The following is a 25,156-nucleotide window of genomic DNA, read 5'->3' as shown; positions in this document are numbered from 1 at the left end:
ATCAGCATCATCCTATCTGCGCCATGGCTGACGTCCCAGCGGAGTGCAACATTAAAGTGCTGTGTCGCTTCCGTCCTCTCAACCAGTCGGAAATCATACGTGGGGACCTGTTCTTGCCCAAGTTCCAGGGAGATGACACCGTCATCTTCGGGGTTAGTATGAACAGAGACCGTTTTCTGGTGCGCAGCAGGCCCTTCACGTAGAAATCATTAGGTCGATCAATCTGTTCGAGCCGGACAGGAAAGTCTGGGAAACTAAGCATGTAAATCTGCTTTCAAACTGATGTGACATATAATGAGCATGTTTTGCATTATTTTGTTTTCCTGAATGAATGTGGCCTACACCAGAGGTTCCCAACCGGCGGTACGTGTACCCCTAGTGGTACTTGAACACATTGCAGTGGGTACTTGGAAACATTGATGAATATATTTTCAACATTCTGAGTCATTTTCAAGCCTATTTCAGACACTGTATATGCTCATCCAACATCTTTTCCAGCCGTTGACAATAAACTCTATTCATGGAATAAATAATATTGTGGCCTTAATATCCAACTAAATTGTTACCAACATATTATGCACATTACTAAAAATTGATGTAATTATATTCTCTGATATACATTAATTGTAATGCCCAAAATTAATATTTAGTGTGCGTTAAACGTACAGGTTGACATTTTCAAGCTGTAGGAGATTTCAGAGGCAGAAATGTTAACAACATGTAAATAAAACAAGAAATGTTTGTGACGAAGGGGTTCTCTTAATCTGAAGAGAGGCGTCGGGGGTACATGACACAGAAAAGGTTGGGAACACTGGCCTACACCATCTGCTGTGTTTGATTGATTGGTCTGGCCCTTTGTTTGTCAAATTTATGGCCGATTTGCTAAATCCTGGCCGTCAGAGGACCCATTGTGGGAGAGAGCAGCCAACTAAATTCTATTCTCTGTTCACTGTTTTCATTCATGTATCAACTATGAATAAAAAAATCTGTTGATTTGCACTATGATTAGCCTATAAAAATATTACAATAATTGAGTTTTTAGTGTAAAAAATCTCACCAAATCCCTGTACAATATAGTACAAATCTAGTATCAGTTAGTTGGCTGAATTTTTTCACTTAAAAAAATTTTTAATTGTAAATTTGAATAATTAATTAGACCACCACACAGTAATTGCTTTCGAGAGAGAGAGATTAATTATTTTTTTTTTTTAAGAATTATAGGAAATACAAAATTATTTAAAAAAAATAGATCTAAATATTTCTAGTGGAAAACAAAACCTTTTGTTTTTTTTCCATATCTGCATTTGCCATTTTAAGTTGACACAACGTGGCAACAAATAGGTTTATTTTTCTTTCTTTGTTTTATCCCTTCATAATATGTATGTCATTAATTAATGTAATCTTTTCATAGAAAGGCAAACTAACTTGATGGTATTAATAAGTGATTAGTCTAATGTACTGTTGTATATTTAAAATTCAGCACAATTCAGAACACCCTTCAGTTACACTTGGCTGTGCATTTATTAGTTATCAGACATATGTAACAATAATTGTGACAGCAGAGGCAGATTATTAATCACTGAAGGTTAAACACAGTTTTGTTTTGCATTTGAAACAGTATTGAATAGAAATAAAGGGGGAGAAAGAAAATGAAGAAAGTTCTGTATTCTGTATTGATGTTGCTCTTTGAATGAATATTTTGAGTCCTCTGATGGTCAAATGAAAATGTGTAAATGAAAGAACAATGCTGGAACTTTCTCTGGCAGCAATGGAAGCTGCTCACCCTGACTATTCTCTCTCCTCAGGACATTAGGGCGAGAAATTGATCTCTCTAATTTCCCAAAGAGAAGATCAATAATAATTCTCTGAGCATACAACCTCACTGACTGAGCTGCTTGTTCTTCCTCCTGTCAGCTTCCCTGCCCTGTCTATGAACCAGACTAATTCTCCCCATTTCAGCATCTGTGTCTTTATTCCTTCTTCTGCTTGCTTTCAGAACTGTTTGTGGTTTTATACAGTAGGGTTCAACACAGAAGTTAGTCAACTGAACCTTTTAATGTTCATCAAGCTTCGTGCTTGGGAGTGTCAATTTTTTTGTAGGAACAGGAGCTGGTCAACATGCTGGGTAGTTAGGCTGCTCCAAAAGAGAAGTCACAGGTTCGGCCACATTTTTTTATTTGAGCCACAGTTAAAATCTCTCTTTTTTCCCCTCTTATTAACGACTAGGGCTGGGTATCGCCAGGTACCTCGCAATACAATATGTCGGAATTTTTTGCCCACAATAACGATATTATCACGATACGGCAATAATCGATATATATCACCGCTAAATTTAATTCACGATACATTACGATATCCAAGGTTCTCACCAGTAATTTTTCACAGCATAAATTATGCCTCTTTGCCATCGGTGTGAGGTGGACAACTTGCTCATTTTATCAAACGCAGCAGAGTAAAAGTCCGCCCCCATCTGTGGGTCCCCTCTGTGTGATGAGCTTAACATATGAAACTCTCGTCCATATCCAAATATCACACAAGCAGAACAAGATTTAATTTCAAAACAGAAAAATGCTGCTCGTCTGTTTTTTTTTTTATTTTGCTGTATTTCTGTTTTGGTTTTAAGTCAGTAAAACAAAATAGACAGTAGCTATCCGTACGGTTGCCGTATCAATATACCGACAATCTATTTATACGCAGTGCCTCTCATTGGCCAGTTTAGGTCACATTATAGGTCAGTCATGGGCCAGTCTAGGTCACGTGACTAAGAATAAACCTAACCGTAATCCGAAATGTTGTTGCGATTTAGAGTTATAACCTAAACCTAACCCTAAGACGCTACGTACTTGTACTTCGGTAAACGTACCAATAGCACCGGGGGGTATCCGTACGGCCACCGCACAAATAGACACTTTCAACAAAATAACCACACTGTTAATTTTTTATTTTGATTTGGTTTCATAACGGAATAAACAAAGAATAAGGGTACATGGATTTTAGAGCCTATCATACAGTTTGTGTAGGAGGAGGCAGACTTTATGGTTTTCTCATCAGTAAATCTCTCTTCTTGTATCTGGAGGAGGCTTTTAACCGTCTGAAGGGAGTCAGAGGGCTAAGAGCATCAGATTAGTCAAATCATGATCACGTCACATGGCTGACCTCATCTCCCATAGTGTACTGGTGAGCAGCTGATCAAAATAGAACGTGTGTTTGCATCAACCAATATCAATCAATGTTGGACATCTTTCAATGAAAGCAATGAAAGCCAGTTCTTTCTGCTGATTTAATTGATTTTTCTCATTGTGGTGGAGAATGTGTTCATTTTTTTCCAAACAGAAGTCTCTGTGCATATTTCATACAACATCATTAACAGTTGCACATGCTCCTCACAGGGGAAGTCTTTTGTGTTTGATCGAGTGTTTCCAACCAACACCACCCAGGAGCAGGTGTACAATAGCTGTGCCAAACAGATTGTCAAAGGTAAGAATAAATTGAGACCTGCCACAACACTTTTCATTTCATTCATTACATTTTTTTTCTGTTTGTCAACTTGCAGATGTGCTGTGTGGGTATAATGGCACCATCTTTGCATATGGACAAACAGCATCTGGGAAAACTCACACCATGGAGGTACAGTTTTGTTGAATCAGTCAATGTAGTGTTTGTTTTCCTCTGTGGCTGTCTTTGGTAGGATACTTGATTCTTTCTGATCTTGGAAATGCATGACTCAGCCTTTTTAAGCTTCCAGTTAGACATCTCATAACTATCTGTCAGTCCATTGATGCATGCTTTAAAGTAAAAAAAGATTATAAGATTTTAAAATCAGATTATGAAAAATTTTAATTATGGTTAACATATTTTTTACAAAATACATTTTGTGTAGAAACCAACTGATTCGAGATTTTTGGGGCCGATACTGATATTTGTTGGCTGAAAAAGATACCATTAAATTGCTTAATAACTGATAAATTAGTCATTTCTAGCTTTTGAAATGACTAATTTCAAAAGCTAGCAGCAGCTACTGGGTGTTTGCAAAAAGGCCAAAAATTAATGCCAAAGCAAACGTTCACTACAAGCAAATTTAGAAATAATAAAGAATGCATCACATTCGTAAACTTAAAACATAAGCAAGGGTGATTGATAGATAGATCATCCTTACTGTCACATATGTATGTAGAGCTACAGTACATTCATGAAATTTGTTCTCTGCATTTAACCCAGCCCTAAGGAGCAGTGGGCTGCTATGGTATAGCTCCCGGGGAGCAGTTAAACTTAAAAGGGACTTGCTCAATATCCCACAGTGATGGCCCAGTTGAGATTCGAGTCGGTGACTCTCCAATTACAAGCCCGCTTACTTAAAGGTCCCATATCGGGCTATTTTTCACCCATCTCCATTTGTTCTAAGAACTCCAAAAACATAGTATTTGAGGTTTATTTTCCCAAACTCGCCTGTTTTCCAGAGTTTTAGCCTCTGAAAAGTCACTTTCTGAGCAACTCTACACAAACAGGCTTAATTGCAGCCTACTTATGCATATTCATGAGTGGGCGTGTCTAGACAGGACACTGAATTCCTCCTCCCCGCACGGTGATGTAGGGCCAGGAGACGGCTGTAGAAAATACATACATAGCACTGTGCGAAAGACGCTGAAATGCTCACCTTTGTGGGTGTGTCTGTTTACATGTCAATCACGGCAGAGAGCTTCCTGGAGGCGCGGTTTCTCCAACTCAGTGCGATGTCAAATTCGTCATCAAAGTGGGAACACATCATCATATTGGAGCGAGGTGTTTGGGCTCTCCTGCAGTAAGAAAGGAGCAAATCACCCTCTAACTAACGATTGAGGGAATCAATGAAAAAAACACTTTGGGCATGTGAATGAAGCCCAAATAACACTTTATGATGTTTAAAGCACAGAAAAGTCAATTTAGCTTAACATAGGCCCTATTAACCACGAGACCACCACAACCCATAAGGGACTAGATACAATACATTACTATTTGGAACCTTTTCAAATTATTGTAATGAAGACATTAACTTAACTGGTAACTGGTAAGCATAAACTGAAGTGGAATATTAAAGTAGTTTTATATTAATGGTGGTCTTGTGAATAGGGGCGGATCTAGAAAAAATTCAATGTACATAAAGCGTACTGATTTATAGGGCCAGGTATCTCGCGATTTTGCCTGCGATAACAATATTATCGCGATAATCAATATATTGCGGGAAAATTAATCCAAGATACATCACGATAACTGTCACTGAATAAATTCAGAATTTAATCTACTGCACTGAATCCATTTCACAGGAATTACAAAACATTGTCAATCAATTTCACATGAATGACGTGTATATTGCACAGTGGCTCTTTTTAACACACACTGACCACAACGAGTCACATGTCCTTGTGTTATGTTTAAGTCTTTAAGGAAAGCCTGATACAAAATATTGCTTCACCAAAATATTGTTAATATGTTAAAATGTTTGTGCAAATTAACTTTAAATCATTAAAAACAAAATGAATGCAGAAAATACTCAGTGCTAGTATTATCAACTTTTCTGTGTCCACATCAGTGATGCTTAACAAGCACAGTGATTATATCCTCTTCATTTCTGTAAGATTAACAAAGTAACTTCACCATGTTTTCTTTGACAGACATTGATTTATAGATGCACAGAAGTCAATGGACATGAACCTCCTAGCCAATAGTCTGACACTGTTAATATTTACTGGAGTGGAGACTAACATCCACACAGAAAAACATCTTCTGTCCATGAAAATAAACAGGATAATTGTCATTTTTGTTTTTTTTTCTTTGGCTGTTGTGGATATTGTCTTGAAATTCAATTTAGACTAGCTTTTGCATGCATCTATTCCACAAGGATTGACACTAGTCAGTTTTCAGTCTAATTAAACATTAATCTGTACATTGTCTTTGCAGGGCAAGCTGCACGACACTCAGCAGATGGGAATAATTCCTCGCATCGCTGAGGACATATTTAACCACATCTTCTCCATGGATGAAAACTTGGAATTCCATATTAAGGTCTTTTTATTTACTTTGGGCCACATCCACAAAGAATGGAGTGCAAAAGCTAAATGCGCCAAGATTTGCGTGGGTGGTCGCTGGCAGGGAGCATCACGGTTGGGGCGGTGGCTGGGTAACCTAATTTCCTCCACTTTTGTCAACAGTATGGCTTAACTGATTACACACCAAACAACACAATATGCACAACTGTACCATCACATTGTACTGTCAGGAGCAGATTCACTAAGATCTCAAATAGAGGGTGGTAAACCAGGTGGCGCTGTTTGCTCACCTGCTGTAGGGAATTCACTTACATTGCAGCGCAAATAGGTGTGCGTGTAGATGGTTGAGACCGCCCTATTTAAATGAACATTTTGCTCATTCAACTTGGAGAGTTTAGTGCACAGAAGCACTAAATGACATTTGAAGAAGTTCAATTGGAGGCAGGTGGGCTTCTCTGTCTGCTGCACAAACATTTAATAATGTATTTCAAAAACTTTTAATAATGTAATTCAAAAACTTTTAATAATTATACAAAAACTTTAAAACCTAATGATAGTTTTTCCCCTAATTTAATGTGGCTGTTCCGTCAGGTGCTGTCTTTGCTATTATCAGTCCATGAAAAACAGGCAGATTTGAACAGAAACTGTCCTATTGATCTGTTGATGCCATTGATCTGAGTTAATGCAGCAACGGAGTCTGTCAATCAGTCAATCAGCACCATTTGAAGATGATCTACTGAGCATCTTTCAGATCATAGGTGGGCAAACTACGGCCTGCGGGCCACATCCGGCCTGTTGGTCTTTTTAATCCGGCCCGCCGAAGCCAAAATAAACAATTAAAACACAAAATGAACCATCTTGCTCCATCATTTATCTCAACACCCGTGGGAACCAAATGTTCTCCGCTTATGCCCGCCCTTTTCCAGCCACCCAGCCAATCAACACGCAGAACACATGTAAACAAAGACAAACATTGGCAGAGAAAGCTGCACGTAACAATGATGCCTTCATGGCCATGGGAAACCACAACACTCGTTGAATAAACTACATTGGCTCTCAGTCCGTTACAATATCATAATTATGACTGCATTCATTTGACTTAGTCCTGTGATGCCTGACATCCTACTCGGTATGGACAGAAAATGTAAGATGAAAGGCAGAGTTAAGTCGCCGCCATAACACACCCACAAAGAAGAAGAAGAAGAAAAAGAAGCGGCAGAAGAACTTACTCATGTTAGAAGCAGAAACTTGGATATCTGGCCAGATAAACAGTTCTTCCACGTTGGATAATCAAAGTAAGCTGTTTGTTGACGTTTTATTGCGGGATCACGTGGAACAAGTATCATCATGTTTCATAATGCAAGTATATGTATAAATTGTTTACCTGCATAAAAAAACAAATGTAAAAGTACAGCAGTCCAAATATTCAGGAAACAACAACACTTTGTTTGCAATCTGTGCCAAAAAGCTTAAGAAAACTAAAAAGTAAATAAATGTTTTAAATCAGCTATAAAAGTTTGTTTCTGGTTCTGCTCCACTTCACATGCCGACGTAAATCATGATGTTTGCATTTTAGTTCCACATTACATTTTGATTCCAGTCGCATATCTAATGCAGTCTTAATTGAGTGTTAATTGAATTTCTGATACATTTTAGGATTCTAAATTTGCCGAGTAATGATCTCTATTGTCCATGAAGAAAGAGCTTTTAAGAAGATTGGCATAAAATTGAAAATTTCAACCTGTCATGTCTCCATTCTCTACCACACACTTTGAGAAGCTCTGCTCTACTCACAGGTCTGTCTCTCCTTAAATGTACAAACGTTTCTTTAGAATTGGGGCTAAATTTGGGTGAAAGTTGCAAATCTGTAACGCATATGGTTGATTTGTTATGAAATTTTATACATTTGAACTTTAGACAAGAAGAAGAAGAATGTATGCATTTCTGTGCTGGCCTGGTCCGTCTGTCAAAAGTTTGCCCACCCCTGATTCAGATGGTTTGCCAGGTTCATCCTATGAATAATGAGGACGTTTGGGAAGTTTGAGGAAGCAAGAAAAAGTACAGATACCATATGCTTAAAAATACTCCCAGTACACAGTGAGATAATATTTCAAAGTTCTGGTACTGCGTACCGTGGCATACCAACCAACTTAAAGCACTGAATTTACATGAGCGATAGAGTGAGAAAGGCTGAAGGTGAAATTGTGCGGATTTAATACTCGGGTCTCACTGGCAACAACTGTGCTGCTCTAACTGCAAATGGCAAATAGTGCTGTGCCCATATTCACAAAGCATCCTAAGACTAAAAGTAGCTCTTAGTGATGTCAGTCAGAAAAATCTTAGAATTCCTCAAATTTTAAGATTTTTCTTAGAATTTTTCCTTGTAATGATAAAAGTAATTCACAAAGCATCTTAGGCCCTGTAAGAGCTCCTAAGGTGTAAAACTGTTAGGAGTAGTGAGGAGGACTTTTAAGAAGCCGAACAGTGTCTTAAACAGACAGAAACAGAGAGATAGAGGACGACAAGATATTCTCTTTAAACTCTAACTGGTAATAAAACTATTCTCATTCTGATTTTTCTCTCACAGTGTAACTTAATAGCAGCCTTGTATTGCGGCACGTTTTGTTCGCTCCCTACTCTGTGTGCTGTAATCTCCGCCCTCGCTTTGATTGCAGCAGGTAACACTGTTACCCCACACTGGTATCTTGTGCCACACAGTAGAAGGAACGATGAGGGCCAGTAATCAATGACAGCTGTCTGCTCCACCATTAGTATCAAATACATAAAGTGGTAAAATTACCAACATAGACAGTTAACTACAATAAATAAATCAAAATAATAATCGGCATGTGAATGAGGTTCAAACATTTTAAACTGTGCACAAATTAATTACATTTTGCTGATTTGAATTAATTTCATGATTACACATTTCTTAATGCAGTCCAAGTATGATCTGTTGATTTTTTTCTCCATTCATTTGTAAGAGCACCAATCTCAGATTTTAGCAGACTACATCATACCCAGCAAAGGGGTCAACCACACCTCCTCACTAAGATAAAAGTTTCTGTCAACTCTTTGCTCAGAGTTGCTCTCAGACACTTTCTGAATCACTTTTAAGCTAAGATTCTTTGCTAAGAATTAGGGATGTAACGATTCACTCAACTCCCGATACGATTCGATTCACGATACTGGGTTCACGATACGATTCTCTCACGATTTATTTTACAACATGGGACTGTACATATGACTGAAAAATATTCCTTTATTTTTTTTTTTGGGAAAATACTATACTATTTTCCTTTTATTTTTCATTGTCAAAAGAATCCCTTGATAAACTATTCAAAACAATGCAATTTAACTAAAAATAAATCTTGAATGAAATAAATAAAGGAATAAAACAAATGAAGAAGAAGCCTATTAATTTAAATTATGGTTCTATAGTAAACAATACAAAACTGTATAATAGTTCTTTTTCTTAATAAAAGTGAAACTGAAAATGTATTTTGTGCCTTAACAATTGGACTTAAAAAAAAAAAAACAGTCATTGCGCTATATTTGGGTCAGAGGGCGCTGGTAACCCAGTGGTCGGTTGGCATGCAGATATCTTGCAGTGAAGAAGAGATGCTATGCTAGCAGACAGAGCTAATAGAAAAACGTGACTTTTACAGATATTCACGTAATATTACAGTTATCCTTTCAGTGCCAAAGGAATAAGGAATCATTTATGAATATGTTTAAGAGTAGAAGGCGGCCACAAAGAAAGTAGTAGCAGATTCCGGTCCCATTTCTCTCTCGAACACTCCCTCTATGTCTGCTTCTTCCCTTGTGTGTTTGCTCCTGTACTCCTTCTGGCTTTTGTCTTGCAGGTCCGTGGGATCCTTAGTGTGGAGTTACAGAGTCTCAACAACTCTGTCTCCACCCTTTCCTCTGCACACACCCAACACAGCATAACGTGGATGGCTGTTCATCATAGGAATGGGATCCACACAAGGTTCCTGCTGCTTAACAGAAGGTTTTCCTTGCCGCCATGATGAATTCATGTTGGGTGTGGGATACATATGTATGTGTATATACGTATATATGCATATGTGTGTATCCATAAAATGAAGAGTCCGTCGTTAAGACTGCTCTACTGTAAAGTGTCTTGAGATGCCATTGGTTATGATTTGGCGCTATACAAATAAAAGATTGAATCCGTCCCTCGCCAACACTTCTGGATAGCTCCCTCTGCTGTTTAAAAAAAGTACTGCGATTCAATATTCACAGCATCGATGTGAACTGTGATACCTATGAATCGATTTTTAACTGCCTTACGATTAATCGTTACATCCCTACTAAGAATTTTAAGGCTACGATAGGCGCTCTCTGAGAGGACTCTGAGAAACTTTGTGAATACAGGCACAGGTCTTAGTGGTGGATGTGCTTTGCCCTTGGTTTGCACAGGGGTAATGAGTATTCCTTAATTTACTTACATTGAAAAAGGAGGTTGCAGCACAGTTTGCATATACTCTTTTTTGCGTATACTCTGTGGATCGCACAGTGTCAGTTTTTCTCTCATTTGCGCTGGTTTAGTGTTGCAAACTCAGTGCAATCCTTTTGTGGATGTGGCTCTTTGTCTTCTATACTTTAAAAACAAAATGGCAATAGTAAATTACTTACTTTTTCAAACTGTTTTCTTCTATCAGTAGACTTGTCTCTGATTGAAAACACAAGATCTAAGTGCTATGAGGATTTTCCCATTTGTTTCTTTTCATTCAGGTCTCCTACTTTGAAATCTACATGGACAAAATCCGTGATCTGCTGGACGGTTAGTACTAGGAAACTCATGCAAACACCCAATTATTGTAGAATTATACAGGCTGTTTGCATTTCAGAAGATTCCCTTCATATGCTAGTATTTTATTGATGTGTCCATATTTCTCAGTGACAAAAACCAACCTGTCTGTGCACGAAGATAAGAACAAGGTGCCATTTGTCAAGGTTTGTAATAGAGGCATTCATTCACTGTATAGTCCACATTTCTAACTTTTGTATTTGCTGCATAATGTTTTAGATGAAGTGAACTCTCCTCTCCTCCACACAGGGATGCACTGAGCGCTTCGTCTCCAGCCCTGATGAGGTCATGGATGTCATTGACGAAGGCAAATCTAATCGTCACGTTGCTGTGACCAGTAGGTTTTCCTCTTTGAGTTTCACATCTAAAATATTTTTTTAAACACTACAGTTTATCAGAAATGTGTGCTTTTTAAAATTTAAAGGGGACATATTATACCCATTCTTCACCTTTTAAAACAGTTCCCTGTGGTCTAAATGACATATCTGTGCTGGGGTTTGGTCAAAACATAACACGAATCGAGCAACATAGGAGGTTTAATACTCTATATTGGTAATCCAGCTATTTCAGAGTGATCCGTTTTGGGGGTGTGTGCCTGGAGTTGTAAAGATCCCGTCCCTCTCTTCCACGGGATGGCACACACTAAAGGTGCGTTCACACTGAATGCGACTGAAGTGACTAGATTACTTTCAAAATCAATGTAAATGACGTGACTTCAAGAGGTCCTGGCGACCTAGTCGCTCAAAGTAAAAAAAAAATTGAACCTTTCAAGCGACAACACATTCGTCCTTCACTGTGTGTAGAGCCGAGGCAGCAGCCCCTCCCTCCCACTATAGTGAGACGGCTGCAGCGGGAGGCTTCCTTAACTTACTGGGTCAAAATTAAAGTGGTTTAACTTCTTGAATAAGCCTACATTCTGAGTGAACTCATCCTTTAGTAACTCCATAAGTTGATAATTTAAACCGTAAAAGCGGCGCTGTTAATGATAAGTGCTGTAACATACGGCCGGAGAAGAAGTTATCAAACCTCTCTCTTTCCCCCTGTCACAGGGCTCCGCACACACACACACACACACACACACACACACACAAACAAACATGCATATGAACACATTACTGGTATATTAACCCATATAAACTAAAAAATATGGAAATGGGACATTTTACTGCTGCAAATCTATAACACATGTAGAATTCTGAGCAATTCATTATAGTTGTGCAGGACTCCCAGGAACTCCACATACTCAAAATTGGTACACGACCTAAGAAGAGAACTAAAACTAGATTAAAAATAAAAATAAAATAAAAATAGTTGCAACATTTTGCAGTCTTGTTCCAGGTTCTGCTGTCATAATATTCCCATCCTTGTACTCCCAATGTTTAAATGTTGTTTTGTTTTTAAGGTTCAATTGAAATTTTGCCAAAGGTCGCACTTTATTTCTCCCCCATCCTACACACAGTGAAGGATGGGGGAGTTGTCGCTAAAAATGTTCAAATTTATAAACTTTGTGGGACTAGGTCCTCTTGAAGTTGTGTCATTTACATTGATATTGAATGTAATCTAGCCACTTCAGTCGCGTTTGATGTGAACGCACCTTTAGTGTGTGCCACCCCACGGAAGACAGGGGTGGGGAAAGGGGAGGTCTATGCAAATCCAGGGACACCCCCCCAAAATAGAGCGCTTTCAAATACCTCGATAATACAAGGCCTTAAACCTCCCCTCTTGCTTAATTCATGTTATGTTTTAACCAAACACCAGCACAGATTTGTCATTTAGACCACAAGAAACTGTTTTAAAAAGTGAAAAATTAATATATGTACCCTTAAAATAAATTAAGGAAACCCTTAAAGCAAAGCCTTAAAAAACACTAAATGTCGTCGCTTGACTGTGTTTATTATGCCTTGAGCCAATTTCATCTATACTTCATCACATTACTGATTGAATATTACTGACAGAATTTAGGGTATACTTTACATTTTAAAGTATACCCTATATTATACTATACCCTATATTATACTATACCTCCGGTCCAATACAGAGCAGAAGCAGTGCTGCACTCTCGTGTGTGTGCGCCGCACACGCTCCTGCTCGGACGTAAATAGCGTTGACCAGTGCTATTATATGATATTCCATGGAAAGAAAAACAAAAAAGTGGTATCAGTAATAAAGTGGGCTTTTTGAAAATTCAATTTATTTTGTTTAATTATATTTTAATAATCCGTTTTTATCAGTTCTGAAAGTATGTCTGCTTATTATTAAATGACAGCTGAGGTTTGTTTATTACTTTATTTTTGGTCACATTTGACTGTACTGCACCACAAATCCACACACTAAGATTTGCGTACACGAGATCAGACCTGACTTGAGATCTAATCGTAGCGTACGCTCGCATCAGAATTGATAAATACTGAAGCTTGCTTGAATGTGGTCGAACACATGTTGTATGAATGGCTAGGAGCTACCATTGACTCTACAGAGTAAAGCCAATCTTCACTTGTGTCTAATGGTCTAAAACATTACACAAAATGACTATAATAATAATAATAATAATAATAATAATAATAATAATAATAATAATGATAATAGAGCTAGATTGTGTCTGACAATAAGTTAGTTATTAAGGATCTCTACTGTTTAGAAAAATGTGGCTGTTGTCCATTGATAGTCTTACTTGTTGTGACGGAGTTCTACTTCAGTTCAAAAGAACAACCACAACGATCCAGTCAAGTTTTTCTTTATTTTTCCAAAAACATTGCAGGTGCTCAATATTCACATTGGAAAAAATATATTTACAGCATGAGAGAAAAAAAAAAAACACAACCTGATTTCAGCTCTGCTTTCAGCTGACAGGTTTGAGAAATTGCCTTGTCCAAGGCCTGTTGCTCCCACATGCAACTCCAGAGAAACTCTGACCACATGCAGCTTCCCACACTGCTGTTAACAGGTAAACCCCTCCCATGGGTGTGGTAGAATTAAACCAAAAACAATGATCAATTAGAGCCGCAAGCACGTCGCAGGGTCTGAAGAAGTGGCCGGGGTCGGTATCCCAAATTTTTGAGTTTAGGTGGTCAATTTGTGGAAATTTGGTGCAAATTAGTCAAAAAATAGCTGAGATATTGCATTTAAAATGTTTTAGCATTAGCATTATCCTACCAATATAAATAACTTAGTAATAGAATTAGTGTAGCATTAGCCTAGCATTAACATTTGCCTATCAATAACATTAATGTAGCCTTAGCATTAGCCTAGCAATAGCATTAACGCAGCATCAACATTGACCTAGCAATAGCATAAATGTAGCTTTAGTATTAGAGTTTAGATCGGGCCCAAAAAATCCAGCCAGACCCAACCCGGGCCCGCGGGCATAAAGCCCGATCCGACCCAAACCCGACGTTAAATTGTAGGCCCGAGCTCGAAGCAAACCCGATGTAAATTATAATTTTATTGAACAAATTGCAGCCGGTAGATTAGTTTACATGTTTTTTTTTATATGTTGTTAATATGTGTGCCTCTGAAATCTCCTACAGCTTTAAAATGTAAACCTGTACGTTTAACACACACTAAATATCATTTTTGTTACCTAAATTTTTAGTAACGTGTGTTTACATTTAACTGATTTTGATGAATTATTTTACTATTCATTGATTGCTGGAACTCCGGGTTCTCCGGCTTCCTCCCCCAATCCAAAAACATGACTGTAAGGTTCATTGGAGTCTCTAAATTGCCCATAGGAGTGAATGAGAGTAAGTGGTAAGTGGTCTGTGTTGCCGTGCGATGGACTGGCGCCCTGTCCAGGGTGTACCCCCGCCCAGTGCCCAATGAGAGCCGGAGGTTGGCACCGGCAGACCCCCGCGACCCTGAACAGGAATAAGTGGGTCTGAAAATGAATGAATGATTGAATGATTGCTGAAAATATTTACATACAGGGGGCATTTACGAACATATATATACAAACAATATATGGCAGCGACATTGACGTATGATACAGCACTCAATGAGGAGTCTACGTTTTCATGTCTATGGCAGTAACCTACCATTAGCCTAGCAATAGCAATGATATTGCAGTCGAACAGGAAAAAAAACAGTATAACCAGTAAAACCAGTTAGAAGGCCAGTTTACACAGTAATATTTGTTAAAAACCCAGTATGAAAGGACAAATCAGTATAACCAGTTAAAAATCAATCTCAATGAATTTGATGCAAATCCATCAAAAAATTGCCGAGAGATAGCATTTTGAATGTGATGGCGAGGAAAATGGCGCCAGTCAAGAACACAAGGCATTATGGGAAATGTTTCAATGCAGTCATGAATGGGCTTTACTTTACATTTCTTATCCATACACACGCATATAGGTTGCTCATCCACGCTGATACACATGTGTTTCCTGATGCGTCTTTCTGCTTCACACGCATGCACACACACAGGCATGATGCATTCAAGGACAAGCACAGTGATCTGTAACAAATGTTTCTGTAAACATTGCAGTTCCTTTGTCCCATTCTGGGACTTTGGACCCAAATAAATGCAAACAAAATCAGAACCAGAATTAATCTCAGGGTGAAATTGCTTGAATACTTACATCCTCTTCAAAGGATAACTGAATTTTCCAATAAAAAAACAAATGCATTTTTCAAAGCCAATCCTAAACACCCCCCAGAAACGTAAATTAATAATTTATCAAAATAACCCATAATCACACGATCTTCAATGTGCGACGTAAGCACTGAATTAACCCCGCCCCATCTTACCTGTCAAATGCTCAGAGGCGTCACGTCAGTGGTAAGGGTTTACGTGTGTGAGGATGTGTGAATGTTTGCTCAGGTGAAGCATAGACTAGTCAAGTGTTCACCCCTAAATGAATGATGTGATGAGAAATATAGAAGGGGAGTGAAGAAATGTGTGTGACGTGTATGGTTGTGTGCAGCCTGCGCGATGCAGGGTGTGTGTGAGCATGTGCCGCTGCCCAGTTACTGACGGAGTTGCTTCGTTCCACATGTCAACAACTGTGCCTTGTTCTTAACAAGTGAAGGAACACGTTTTTCCGTCTTGTTTCTTTTGTTTTCTTCACTGACTGATGCCGCGTCGTCTGCTTTGTCACAGACATGAATGAGCACAGCTCTCGCAGCCACAGCATCTTCCTGATCAACATCAAGCAGGAGCACGTGGAGACTGAGCAGAAGCTAAGTGGAAAGCTCTACCTGGTGGATCTGGCAGGCAGCGAAAAGGTAGAAGTCCCTAACAATGTTTGAGTTTAATCACCTGGAAATCATTTGTTTTTTATAGTTCACTTTATTCTTGCGATACTCTTTTTGTCTGAATAAAATGTCTCTCTATGTTACTTCCAGGTCAGTAAGACTGGAGCTGCAGGTGCCGTCCTGGATGAGGCCAAAAACATCAATAAGTCTCTCTCTGCACTTGGGAATGTCATCTCTGCTTTGGCTGAAGGCACGGTGAGCTGTTTCACCCAACTATCCCATTTGTCCCCACTCAGTCCCTCTAAAACAAGAGCTTGGATTAATTCACTATATTACTGATGTTGCACCCCACGGTTGAAGTAATAAAATATTCTTTATAAATTGTTTACAGGTTGAAATAAAACTGTATTTTATAACCATTGAGGCTGTTTTAGTTGTTAATTTGTCCTCAAATGCAAAATATTTTGCAATCTACTAGGGATTGCTCCTGGCTAACCGTTAACCGATAACAAAAATTAAATCATGGGGGCGTGTCGACACTGCTACACATACTGAAAGGTGCAACAATTGGCCACTTTGCAGTCATGAAGATAGCCAAACGGTCTGTGTGAGAGTGTCTTAGAGGAAAAGCAAGGAGGAGGGGTGAGGGATAGACTGACATCTGGATGATGGATACACATTTTGTTTCTGCCTTCAAGATCCCAGTCGACAGTTGCTGAAACAAACAGTTGCTGAAGCGATTAACTAGCTGACCCCAGAGCATGTCAACATGATCAAAACCTTTTTTTTTCGCTGTACTTCTGAATGGGTCATTCACAGTCTGTGAATGTCACAAGTCTGTGATTGCAAAACATCTCTACAATCTACTCATCATACTAGCTGGATGCACCATCATCTGTTCATCCTTCTTAATCCCACCTTTTTTTCTCCTCCATGTGTTCGCTGCAGAAATCTCATGTGCCCTACCGTGACAGCAAAATGACCCGCATCCTGCAGGACTCCCTCGGTGGGAACTGTCGCACCACCATGTTCATCTGCTGCTCTCCCTCAAGCTATAACGATACCGAGACCAAGTCCACTCTGATGTTTGGGCAGCGGTGAGTTCAGCTGTGGATTTAATCCTAATGAAAATCCCTTGTTAGTGTGGCTGTGCAGTACCATGTTATCAGCCCTTTAAATTCAGGGCATACTGTTCATTGAAATTTTAATAACTGTTTATTTGCTAACTCATTTAAAAAATTATGACAAATTTTTAAACAAATGACAAGCACCGAATAAAGTGAGTGACTTAAAATAGTGCTGCTTAAACCAAACATGTTATTGTCCAGTTGTGGTTCTGAATGTAAAATGTAAATATTAGGAATATTAGGTATGTTTGTAGTTATAAGACAAGAAAGGTGGTTATTTTTTGTTCTTTTTTTAGATGAAGCGGAGACAATTGCGTATGCGCAAAGCATCGTAGTGCAAATGTTATGCATTTTAGATCTGAAAGGGAAGAAAAGTTTTCTGAAGATCAGATGAACAGTTTGTTTATTGGGGCCACTTGCTACATTCCAGCTGGCACACAGCCAAGTGATCCGCACAGTAACAGCAGAGACAAAGATGACACAAAACGTTGATCGGTAGGTCAATTTACTCCCATTAAGTTTAAGGTAAAGCTGCTGGAGACGATCATTTTTAATCAGGTAAAGACATGGGGGCGGATTCACTAAAGGTTTAGGGGTATTAAAACGTCACTCCACGCACTAATAAGCCGTACCAACCCCAGGGAATCAGCTGCTGCATGTCGCAATGTGCCCTCACTCCATTTAGCGTGTTTCCCTCTAATGAATATGTATAGTAGGCGGAGCTCACAAGGGCAGCAAAAAAATGGAAGGGGGAAATGCAAATAAATGAATGCAGGGGAAGCAATGCAATTCATAAAAGCTGGACTTCATTGCTGCCTCTGTTTATAATTTAGAATGGCCCATAACCAGGTGGTAACTGTCAAGGCTTTTTTCGCAGTGATGGCAGCAGTGATATTTGGGAGGAGATGGGGCAGTGGAGAGGAAAGATGACCAAGGGATGGCATTTTCAGACCTCGAGTTAATATGTTTGGGATGAATTAATTCACAATTTTAAGAGCCATTTAAAACCTTTCCTGTTGCATCTCCCCACCATGGCTGGGGGACACAGCGGAGATCCGCACTCTCCATGGCTGGAGGCTGTTTCTCCTCCTTGGATCACTCGGGTGCACCTCAAGCTTGTTAAAGATGGTACCGTGTAGGAAGAACAGGCTGTTTTGTTGTTGTAGAGCTGCACTTTGTTATCTGGCTGCGCTATGAAAATAAGGTCTCTACCTGTCCTGGTGGCCGTGTCGGACACTACCCATAGGCACGCACACACGTCTCTCCTCCGCTGCTCACCTCACACACACGCACGCATTAGCCACGTGCATGCACCCACTCCGTCACTCACATCCACGCACATTTCCCCACTGCGAGATTAATAATTCATTTATCTATCTATCTATCTAGCTTCCGCTCACTCGGCTCTCCTTCACCTCCATGTTCAACATAACACGTACAAAACGCTCATTTAAATAGGGCGGTCGCCACTTCTGCACGTACGCTAATCATTGCTGCATTCTTAGTGAATTCCTTGCAGCAGGTGAGGAAACTGTGTCACCAAAGGATTTAGGGAAGCAACCACGCTTTAATTAAGATATCAGTGAATCCGCCCCATAGTGTAAGACTCTAGTTCTAGTTTCTGTCCGGTGTTCCCCCGTGATATTGCATCTCTCTGAGAGACATTAAATGTTGGCCGTGTTCGGATCTTTCTGTGTAATCCTTAAAATGAACATTCATCATTGTTTTGCCACAACTTTTAGTTTGTAAACACCATAAATGTGTTGGGAATTTACTTTAGCAGAGTTTTTGGCATATGCAAGACATCACGGTAAGAATACATCTCACAAAGCAGTGTGCAAAAAGGAGTGTTTGAGAAGATTTGAGTGCTCACCTCTTTCTGTTGCTGATCCCAGCCTTCAACATCATTTTTAAAGCAAAATCAGAAGTGTCAGGCTCCTCAAAACAATTCGTTGGGAAGCGTTCAGACCAGCAAACTCTCCTCAGTTTTACTGCAAGAATCCATATCTACCAGGCAGTCTGGAATGTTGTAGACTTCCTGATGCCTTTGAGGTGTTGCTATACCCACAAGTCATGCATCTTTCCCCCTTTTTGTACGGAAATCTGATGGATGTCGCTTCTGCTTTTTAGGCAATATCTGTCGGCCTCGACAATTTTTGACAAAAATCCTTGGTTTGTAATAGTGTACCAAAAATATGGGTGCCTTAACATGATGTCAGGCTCCTCTGAAGTCTCTTTTGTAGCTGGAACAACATAGTAACTCATACATGTCACCATATTTGTTTTACCGTGTTGCACTCGTCATTTTGTTGTAAAAATTTTCCAAAGATTTAAATACCTGATCCGGTTATCAATATTATAAAGCATTTACTACTATATCATCAATGGTTTTTAATGGGTCTGTAGATTGCAGAGGTGGAAATTCGACTCATTAGTTGAGAATTTTTGTCAAAACTGTCAACAAAATATGGTAAACAAAGCTGAATAGCCTTCTAGCATTTTCTGACATTTACAGTTAATATTAATCATATTTAGGCTGATACAACTAGTATTGACTAGTAAAACTATAGAAAGAACTAATTTCATGTGCATTAATAAAGTAAATTGGTGAATGTATTTGTTGAGCACTGTCTGGGATTCATAAATATTTCCAAGTACCCTAGCCTACAAGGTGTTTAAGTACCCCAAGGAGTACACTGACCCTTGGTTGGGAAACACTGCTCTGGCAAAATAGCTTTTAAAATATTCAAATGTCCAGAAGGAGACAACATTTATTGTTATATATTTATTTTATCTCCAAGGTGGAAATGTCATTTTCTGATCTGTCTGATCTTAGAAGCTAAGCAGGCAGTTAGTACTTGAATGGTAGACCACTAAGAATTCCCGGTGCCACAGCGGCCGTCGCTCTAGTGGTATTTATCATTGCGTCCTTTGGCACTTCACCCACATTGCGTACTATGAATGTGGTGTGTGAGTGAGTGTTGGTGATGGTGGGAGGGGCCGATGGCGCCAGGGGTCCCATAACAGCAGCCCGATGACCTGATGGAGCACTGTGGATTGATGTGAACTGTCCAAGAAGTGATTGAAGTAATGCATTTTGATGTGTGTGGTGCCAAATGCAGTACATGTACAGTATATGCCCATTCAGCAACATTCGTGACTGAGCGTCACAGAGCCTGGCAAGTTGCCACTGACCCGTTCCATTTTTCGTACATTAACTTCAAATGTGAGGCACTCTGTTACGAATATAGATTCCTGGAGTTTGGAACGTGTCGGGGCTTGGTGTGATGGTATCTTTTTACTTTACTGTTGCTAACAGTCTTGGCTGTCACTGCAACCTTCCTCAGAGCTGTCAATGCTGTCACTTGTTTCCTCGTGTGACGTGTTAAAGCTGCAGTATGTAAGTTTTTTTTAATCTTTATTAAAAAAAAAAAAAAAAAATCTAAATAATCTTTCAGCATATTGTAATTCAATGTGTTCTGAGAGGACACTGCTCGTTCTCTTGGCTTTGTATTTAGGCTTTAGAAAACAAGGAGCATGACGCACTTTTTTAGTCAATGAGATATTTTTTTTACAAAGTGCTCCATTAGCTGTTTTGGGCATTACTATTGGCTGCTTGACTAATGTTGATGTGCATTCACGTCCCACAGTAGTAAAAGTGCAATGGCGGACGTGCCAGCAGGTACTGTCCCTATTGTGGCGTTAGGCACAATGGTTACATGGCAAAGTAAGCCAAAAAGGAAGACAGACGTGGAGAAGCAACAGTCTAAAGGCCGAAACATACTCAAGCAGAATGGACTTCACGTAGGTTCGCACAGACTCAAAGCGGACGTTCGTGATCACGTACTGGTGTCAGAAGGAAAGTGATAACAGATTCACTCTGACCTGCAGCTGGGATTGTTGTGGCCACCTTTGAGCCTGGGGTTGGGTAGGGGCTCATGGCAGCAGCCACTGCTAATCGAGGACAGTAATTAGAGACTGATACGTGTTTTCATGTCAGAGTCTCCACAACTCTCCAATAACACAAGATAAAGTCCCTAGATTTTTAACTAGTCTTGATTAAAAAATTATTCTACATACTGCAGCTTTAACACGTTAAAAACAGCTGATTGAGCCGGGAGAATTTCAAAATAAATGTCCTCGACCAAGGTATGTCAGTTCTCCATCCTTGCTTCGCCAGCCAAGAATGGTGTCCCAGGTGTGTGGGAGCATGTATGACCCCACATCTCTGTTAATGATGTTGCTCCCACGCCTCTTTTTTCTGTGGCCTCCTTAATCCACCTTTTAAATTTGTACCTCTTAGATGAGAGAACATTCCCCTTGTCCCAGTCCATTATGTGGTTATGTCTTCTGTAGTGGTCTGTTATGGCAGATATTTTTGTTTTCTTGTTCTGCTGTCTGTTTTTGTGTCCTGGTGAACTTTCTTTCTGTCTCCTCGCGTTCTTTATGATGTTCTTTTTTTCGAGTGCTGAAAGTCAGAGAAAAGTAATTACGAGGACGATTCGGATATGACAGCGTCATCTCCTCCGTTATCTGGAAAGTTAAAAAAAGAAGCTGGCACGCCAGAAAAACCACTTGAGGCTCAACCTCAGATGCAAAGACGAAGCAATAATTTGGCATTGGTCTAAACATCAAGAGCTTTATCTCAAGCGGAACACGGAAAACATTATTAAAAAAAAGCAAAGAAGGGCCTTATCATAGAACAAAGGATAACAGCAAATAAAAGTAGTCATCATCAACATGGAAATAAAGGAGCAAATAGACACATTCAGATTACAATAGACATTGGACCATAACCTGGAGGAGATAATAACACATTTCTCATAAAAAAGAAAAAATTGAAAAAACAAGCACACAGCACAAATGACAAATATACAGTATATTTAACTTGTTAAAACGCACACTCACAGACACAGATAAGGCAATCTTATCAACAGGTTTAAACTTTGCTATCATACCCAAAACAATTACTCACAAGGAATACAAAAGTTGGATTAAATAAGCCAAAAAAAAAAAAAGAGTCGTGTGAGCAACATCATTAACAAAGATGAGGTTCCCATGTCTTCTGCAATGGTCTATTATGGTTGATACACCTGGGACATCATTTTTGGCCGGCTGCGCGAGAACAGAGGACTGACAGTGCCGGGTCGGGAACTTTTGTTTTGAAATTGTCTCGGCCAGATCAGCTCTTTTTAATGCTTACACAAGGAAGCAAGTGACAGCTTTGACAGCTCCGAGGAAAGCTGCATTTGCAGCCATTACTGTTAGCAACAGCAAGGTAAGAAGACATCCTTACCGGACAAAATACACTGTCCGATAAAAAGAAACATTTAAGTAAAAAAGTAACTCACTTTGTCTAAATTATAGGAAGGTTTTAATTAATTTATATTTCTCTATCCTTTCCTTTGTCTCAGTGCCAAGACTATCAGGAACACTGCCTCCATTAACCTGGAGCTGACGGCTGAGCAATGGAAGAGGAAGTACGAGAAGGAGAAGGAGAAGAACAAGACCTTGAAGGAGAACATTCAGAAGTTGGAGGCTGAGCTCAATCGCTGGAGAAACGGTGAGAGTCAACATATCTGAATTCCATTTACCTCAGAAACACAACTGCAACATCTCTCCTCTGTGAAGGTGAGGACGTTCCTGAAACCGAGCGTATTACATCGGATGTGGTGAACCGCATCGAGAATGTGGATGAGCGTCTTGTGCTGGATAATGACACATCCTCTATTGTGGTCCGTATCTCTGAGGAGGAAAGGAAGAAGTACGAGGAGGAGATACGCAAGCTGTACAAACACCTGGACGACAAGGTAGAAAAGGAAAACAGCCCCCTCTGTTTCAACCCTAAAATCTCAGCACAAAAACTGTTCAACTATTTTCTTTGTTGTTTTTGTTATATTTCCAAAACTTAAATAGTGAACTTCATAAACTAAATGATCGCGGGTACAAAAAGTCGTCATGAGTGGCTGGGTTCTCCCTTAGAGATAGAGTAAAAAGCTCAGTCATCCGGGAGGAGCTTGGAGTAGAGCCGTTGCTCCTCCGCATTGAGAAGAGCCAGATGAGGTGGCTCGGGCACCTGATTAAGATGCAGACACAGGAGGAACTTTTGTATTCACGCCTCTATCCACAGCTTCTGTGTGCATACAGGCACAAGTATAGAAACCGTGTTGAAGCAAGGAAGGTCCGCTACCTCGACTTTGTTTCTCCCATTAGGTTGGACTCTGAGCGTGACTTCCAGGTTCTCCAGCAGGGCCAATTTAGACTCTGCCCTACATTTTCGGACTTAGGAGGACCAGACCTATCCACAGATACAGGCACAGCCCAATCCGAGCTCTGAATGTTAAATTATTGCGTCTCAGAAACAGTCCCTCCTATGACGTCACAACGGAAAAAAGCTGAATTTGATTGCAGGTTGAGACTCGGAATTGTTGGTTTTATTGTCATTTTTCACTTATACTAGAAAAAATTTACCATACATATCCATCCATCCATCCATCCATTTTTTGACACGCTTGCTCCTTTTTTCAGTATTGTGGGGGTCTGCTGGTGCCTACCTCTAGCTCTTATTCAGCGTTAGGTGGGGTACACCCTGGACAGGGCAACACACACACAGACAAGCACTGACATTCACTCGGAATTCAGACAATCCAATGAATCTTACAGTCATGTTTTTAGACTGTGGGAGGAAGCCGGAGTACCCGGAGAAAACCCACGCAAGCACAAAGGAGAATCAAACTCCACACAGAAAGGACCAAAATGTCAATCCCAGGACTTGAACCCAGGATCTTCTTACTTTCTTGCTAACCTCCATTCCACTGTGCGCCCCAAACATACATATCATATATCAAAATGTGTATTAGGTATCTATCTATCTATAAATACAAGGAATGTTTCTGTGCGTGTGTGTGTGTGTGAGTGGAGCGCATACAGTATCTCCCTGACGCAGTATCTAATCGAGCTAAAACTTTTTGAACAGCCCGAGTGTGTGCATCTATTATTTTGGACTTATTTGGTGATTATGTTGCAAAACGTTTATTTTAATATTATTTGAACGTTGGTTAGACCGGACATAAGAGGGGAGAGAGGTGTCCGGATATTCTCTGGCTCTGTACTGTGAACACATGCCTGCCAAGTCTGTGTAAACATGCACATTTCTCTGCAAACACAGCATTATAAACACTGATATTTTCACCACGTGTTTATAACATAATGCACAACTTGGATGTACATGCCGCACACACACCGAGCCGTTTAGAGAGAGAGTTGCGCCAACGGAAGTTCGGAATAGACTCAAATAGTTCCCGGAAGTTATTGGCGGGTAATGCCAGCGGTTGTGCTCAAAGCAAACAGCAAAACATGCGCATTTCTCAGCGAACATGGCATTTTAAATGCTTATATTTTTACCACGTGTTTATAACCTAATGCGCACCTTGGATGTACATGACATGTTTGTGTGTAATTCATTTTCCCACTGGGTTTTTTGAGTTTTTCCTTGCCGAAGGAGGGCCTAAGGACAGGGAATGACATTTATTATTCATTTGTTTAAGTCAAGTGACGAACTGTGGCCTGAAGGTGGCAGCAGCTCACCTTTAGATGAGAGATTAGCCACTGATGCTACCATTAGCTAAGGAGGAAGAAGCAGGAACAAGGGAGATTATGGTGCTACGGAGTGATATTGTAAAGTATCCAGCAGCTAACCACATACCAACGCAGAACATGTGTGGATCTGAGTGGATTATTGATTATGCTGCGATCGTGAGATAAAACCGTCAACTAACCGGCCAAACGGGTCATCTTTGCATGTCGGGAGGAAGAGGAAGTTACATCTATGTGATTGACGGGGTGAGGAGATACATAATACAGTAAGCAAAACATTCAACTGTGAGCCAGATAGCAAAATAATAGGTGACATGGAGGTGGTTGCAGCGCACCTTTGGATGAGAGATCACCTGTGATGGGCAGAGCTCAGAGGAAGA

The 25,156-nt window shown here is 39.8% G+C and overlaps 1 protein-coding gene across 1 annotated transcript in view; it reads left to right on the top strand.

Annotated features, from left to right (window-relative positions):
• kif5aa (kinesin family member 5A, a) overlaps nt 1–25,156 on the top strand; it is a 51,681-nt gene continuing 26,525 nt past the window's right edge. The window contains exons 1-12 of the mRNA XM_028451942.1: nt 1–152; nt 3,390–3,477; nt 3,554–3,627; nt 5,935–6,039; nt 10,782–10,830; nt 10,948–11,003; nt 11,107–11,194; nt 15,959–16,083; nt 16,204–16,308; nt 17,002–17,150; nt 22,595–22,743; nt 22,812–22,990. Coding sequence (XP_028307743.1) covers nt 24–152; nt 3,390–3,477; nt 3,554–3,627; nt 5,935–6,039; nt 10,782–10,830; nt 10,948–11,003; nt 11,107–11,194; nt 15,959–16,083; nt 16,204–16,308; nt 17,002–17,150; nt 22,595–22,743; nt 22,812–22,990 — 1,296 coding nt within the window. The 5' untranslated portion in view covers nt 1–23. The remainder of the gene's footprint in view (nt 153–3,389; nt 3,478–3,553; nt 3,628–5,934; nt 6,040–10,781; nt 10,831–10,947; nt 11,004–11,106; nt 11,195–15,958; nt 16,084–16,203; nt 16,309–17,001; nt 17,151–22,594; nt 22,744–22,811; nt 22,991–25,156) is intronic.

This window comes from Gouania willdenowi, chromosome 7, assembly GCF_900634775.1.
Source record: "Gouania willdenowi chromosome 7, fGouWil2.1, whole genome shotgun sequence".
Lineage (NCBI taxonomy): Eukaryota > Metazoa > Chordata > Actinopteri > Blenniiformes > Gobiesocidae > Gouania > Gouania willdenowi.
This window is presented reverse-complemented; position numbering and strand designations above follow the sequence as displayed.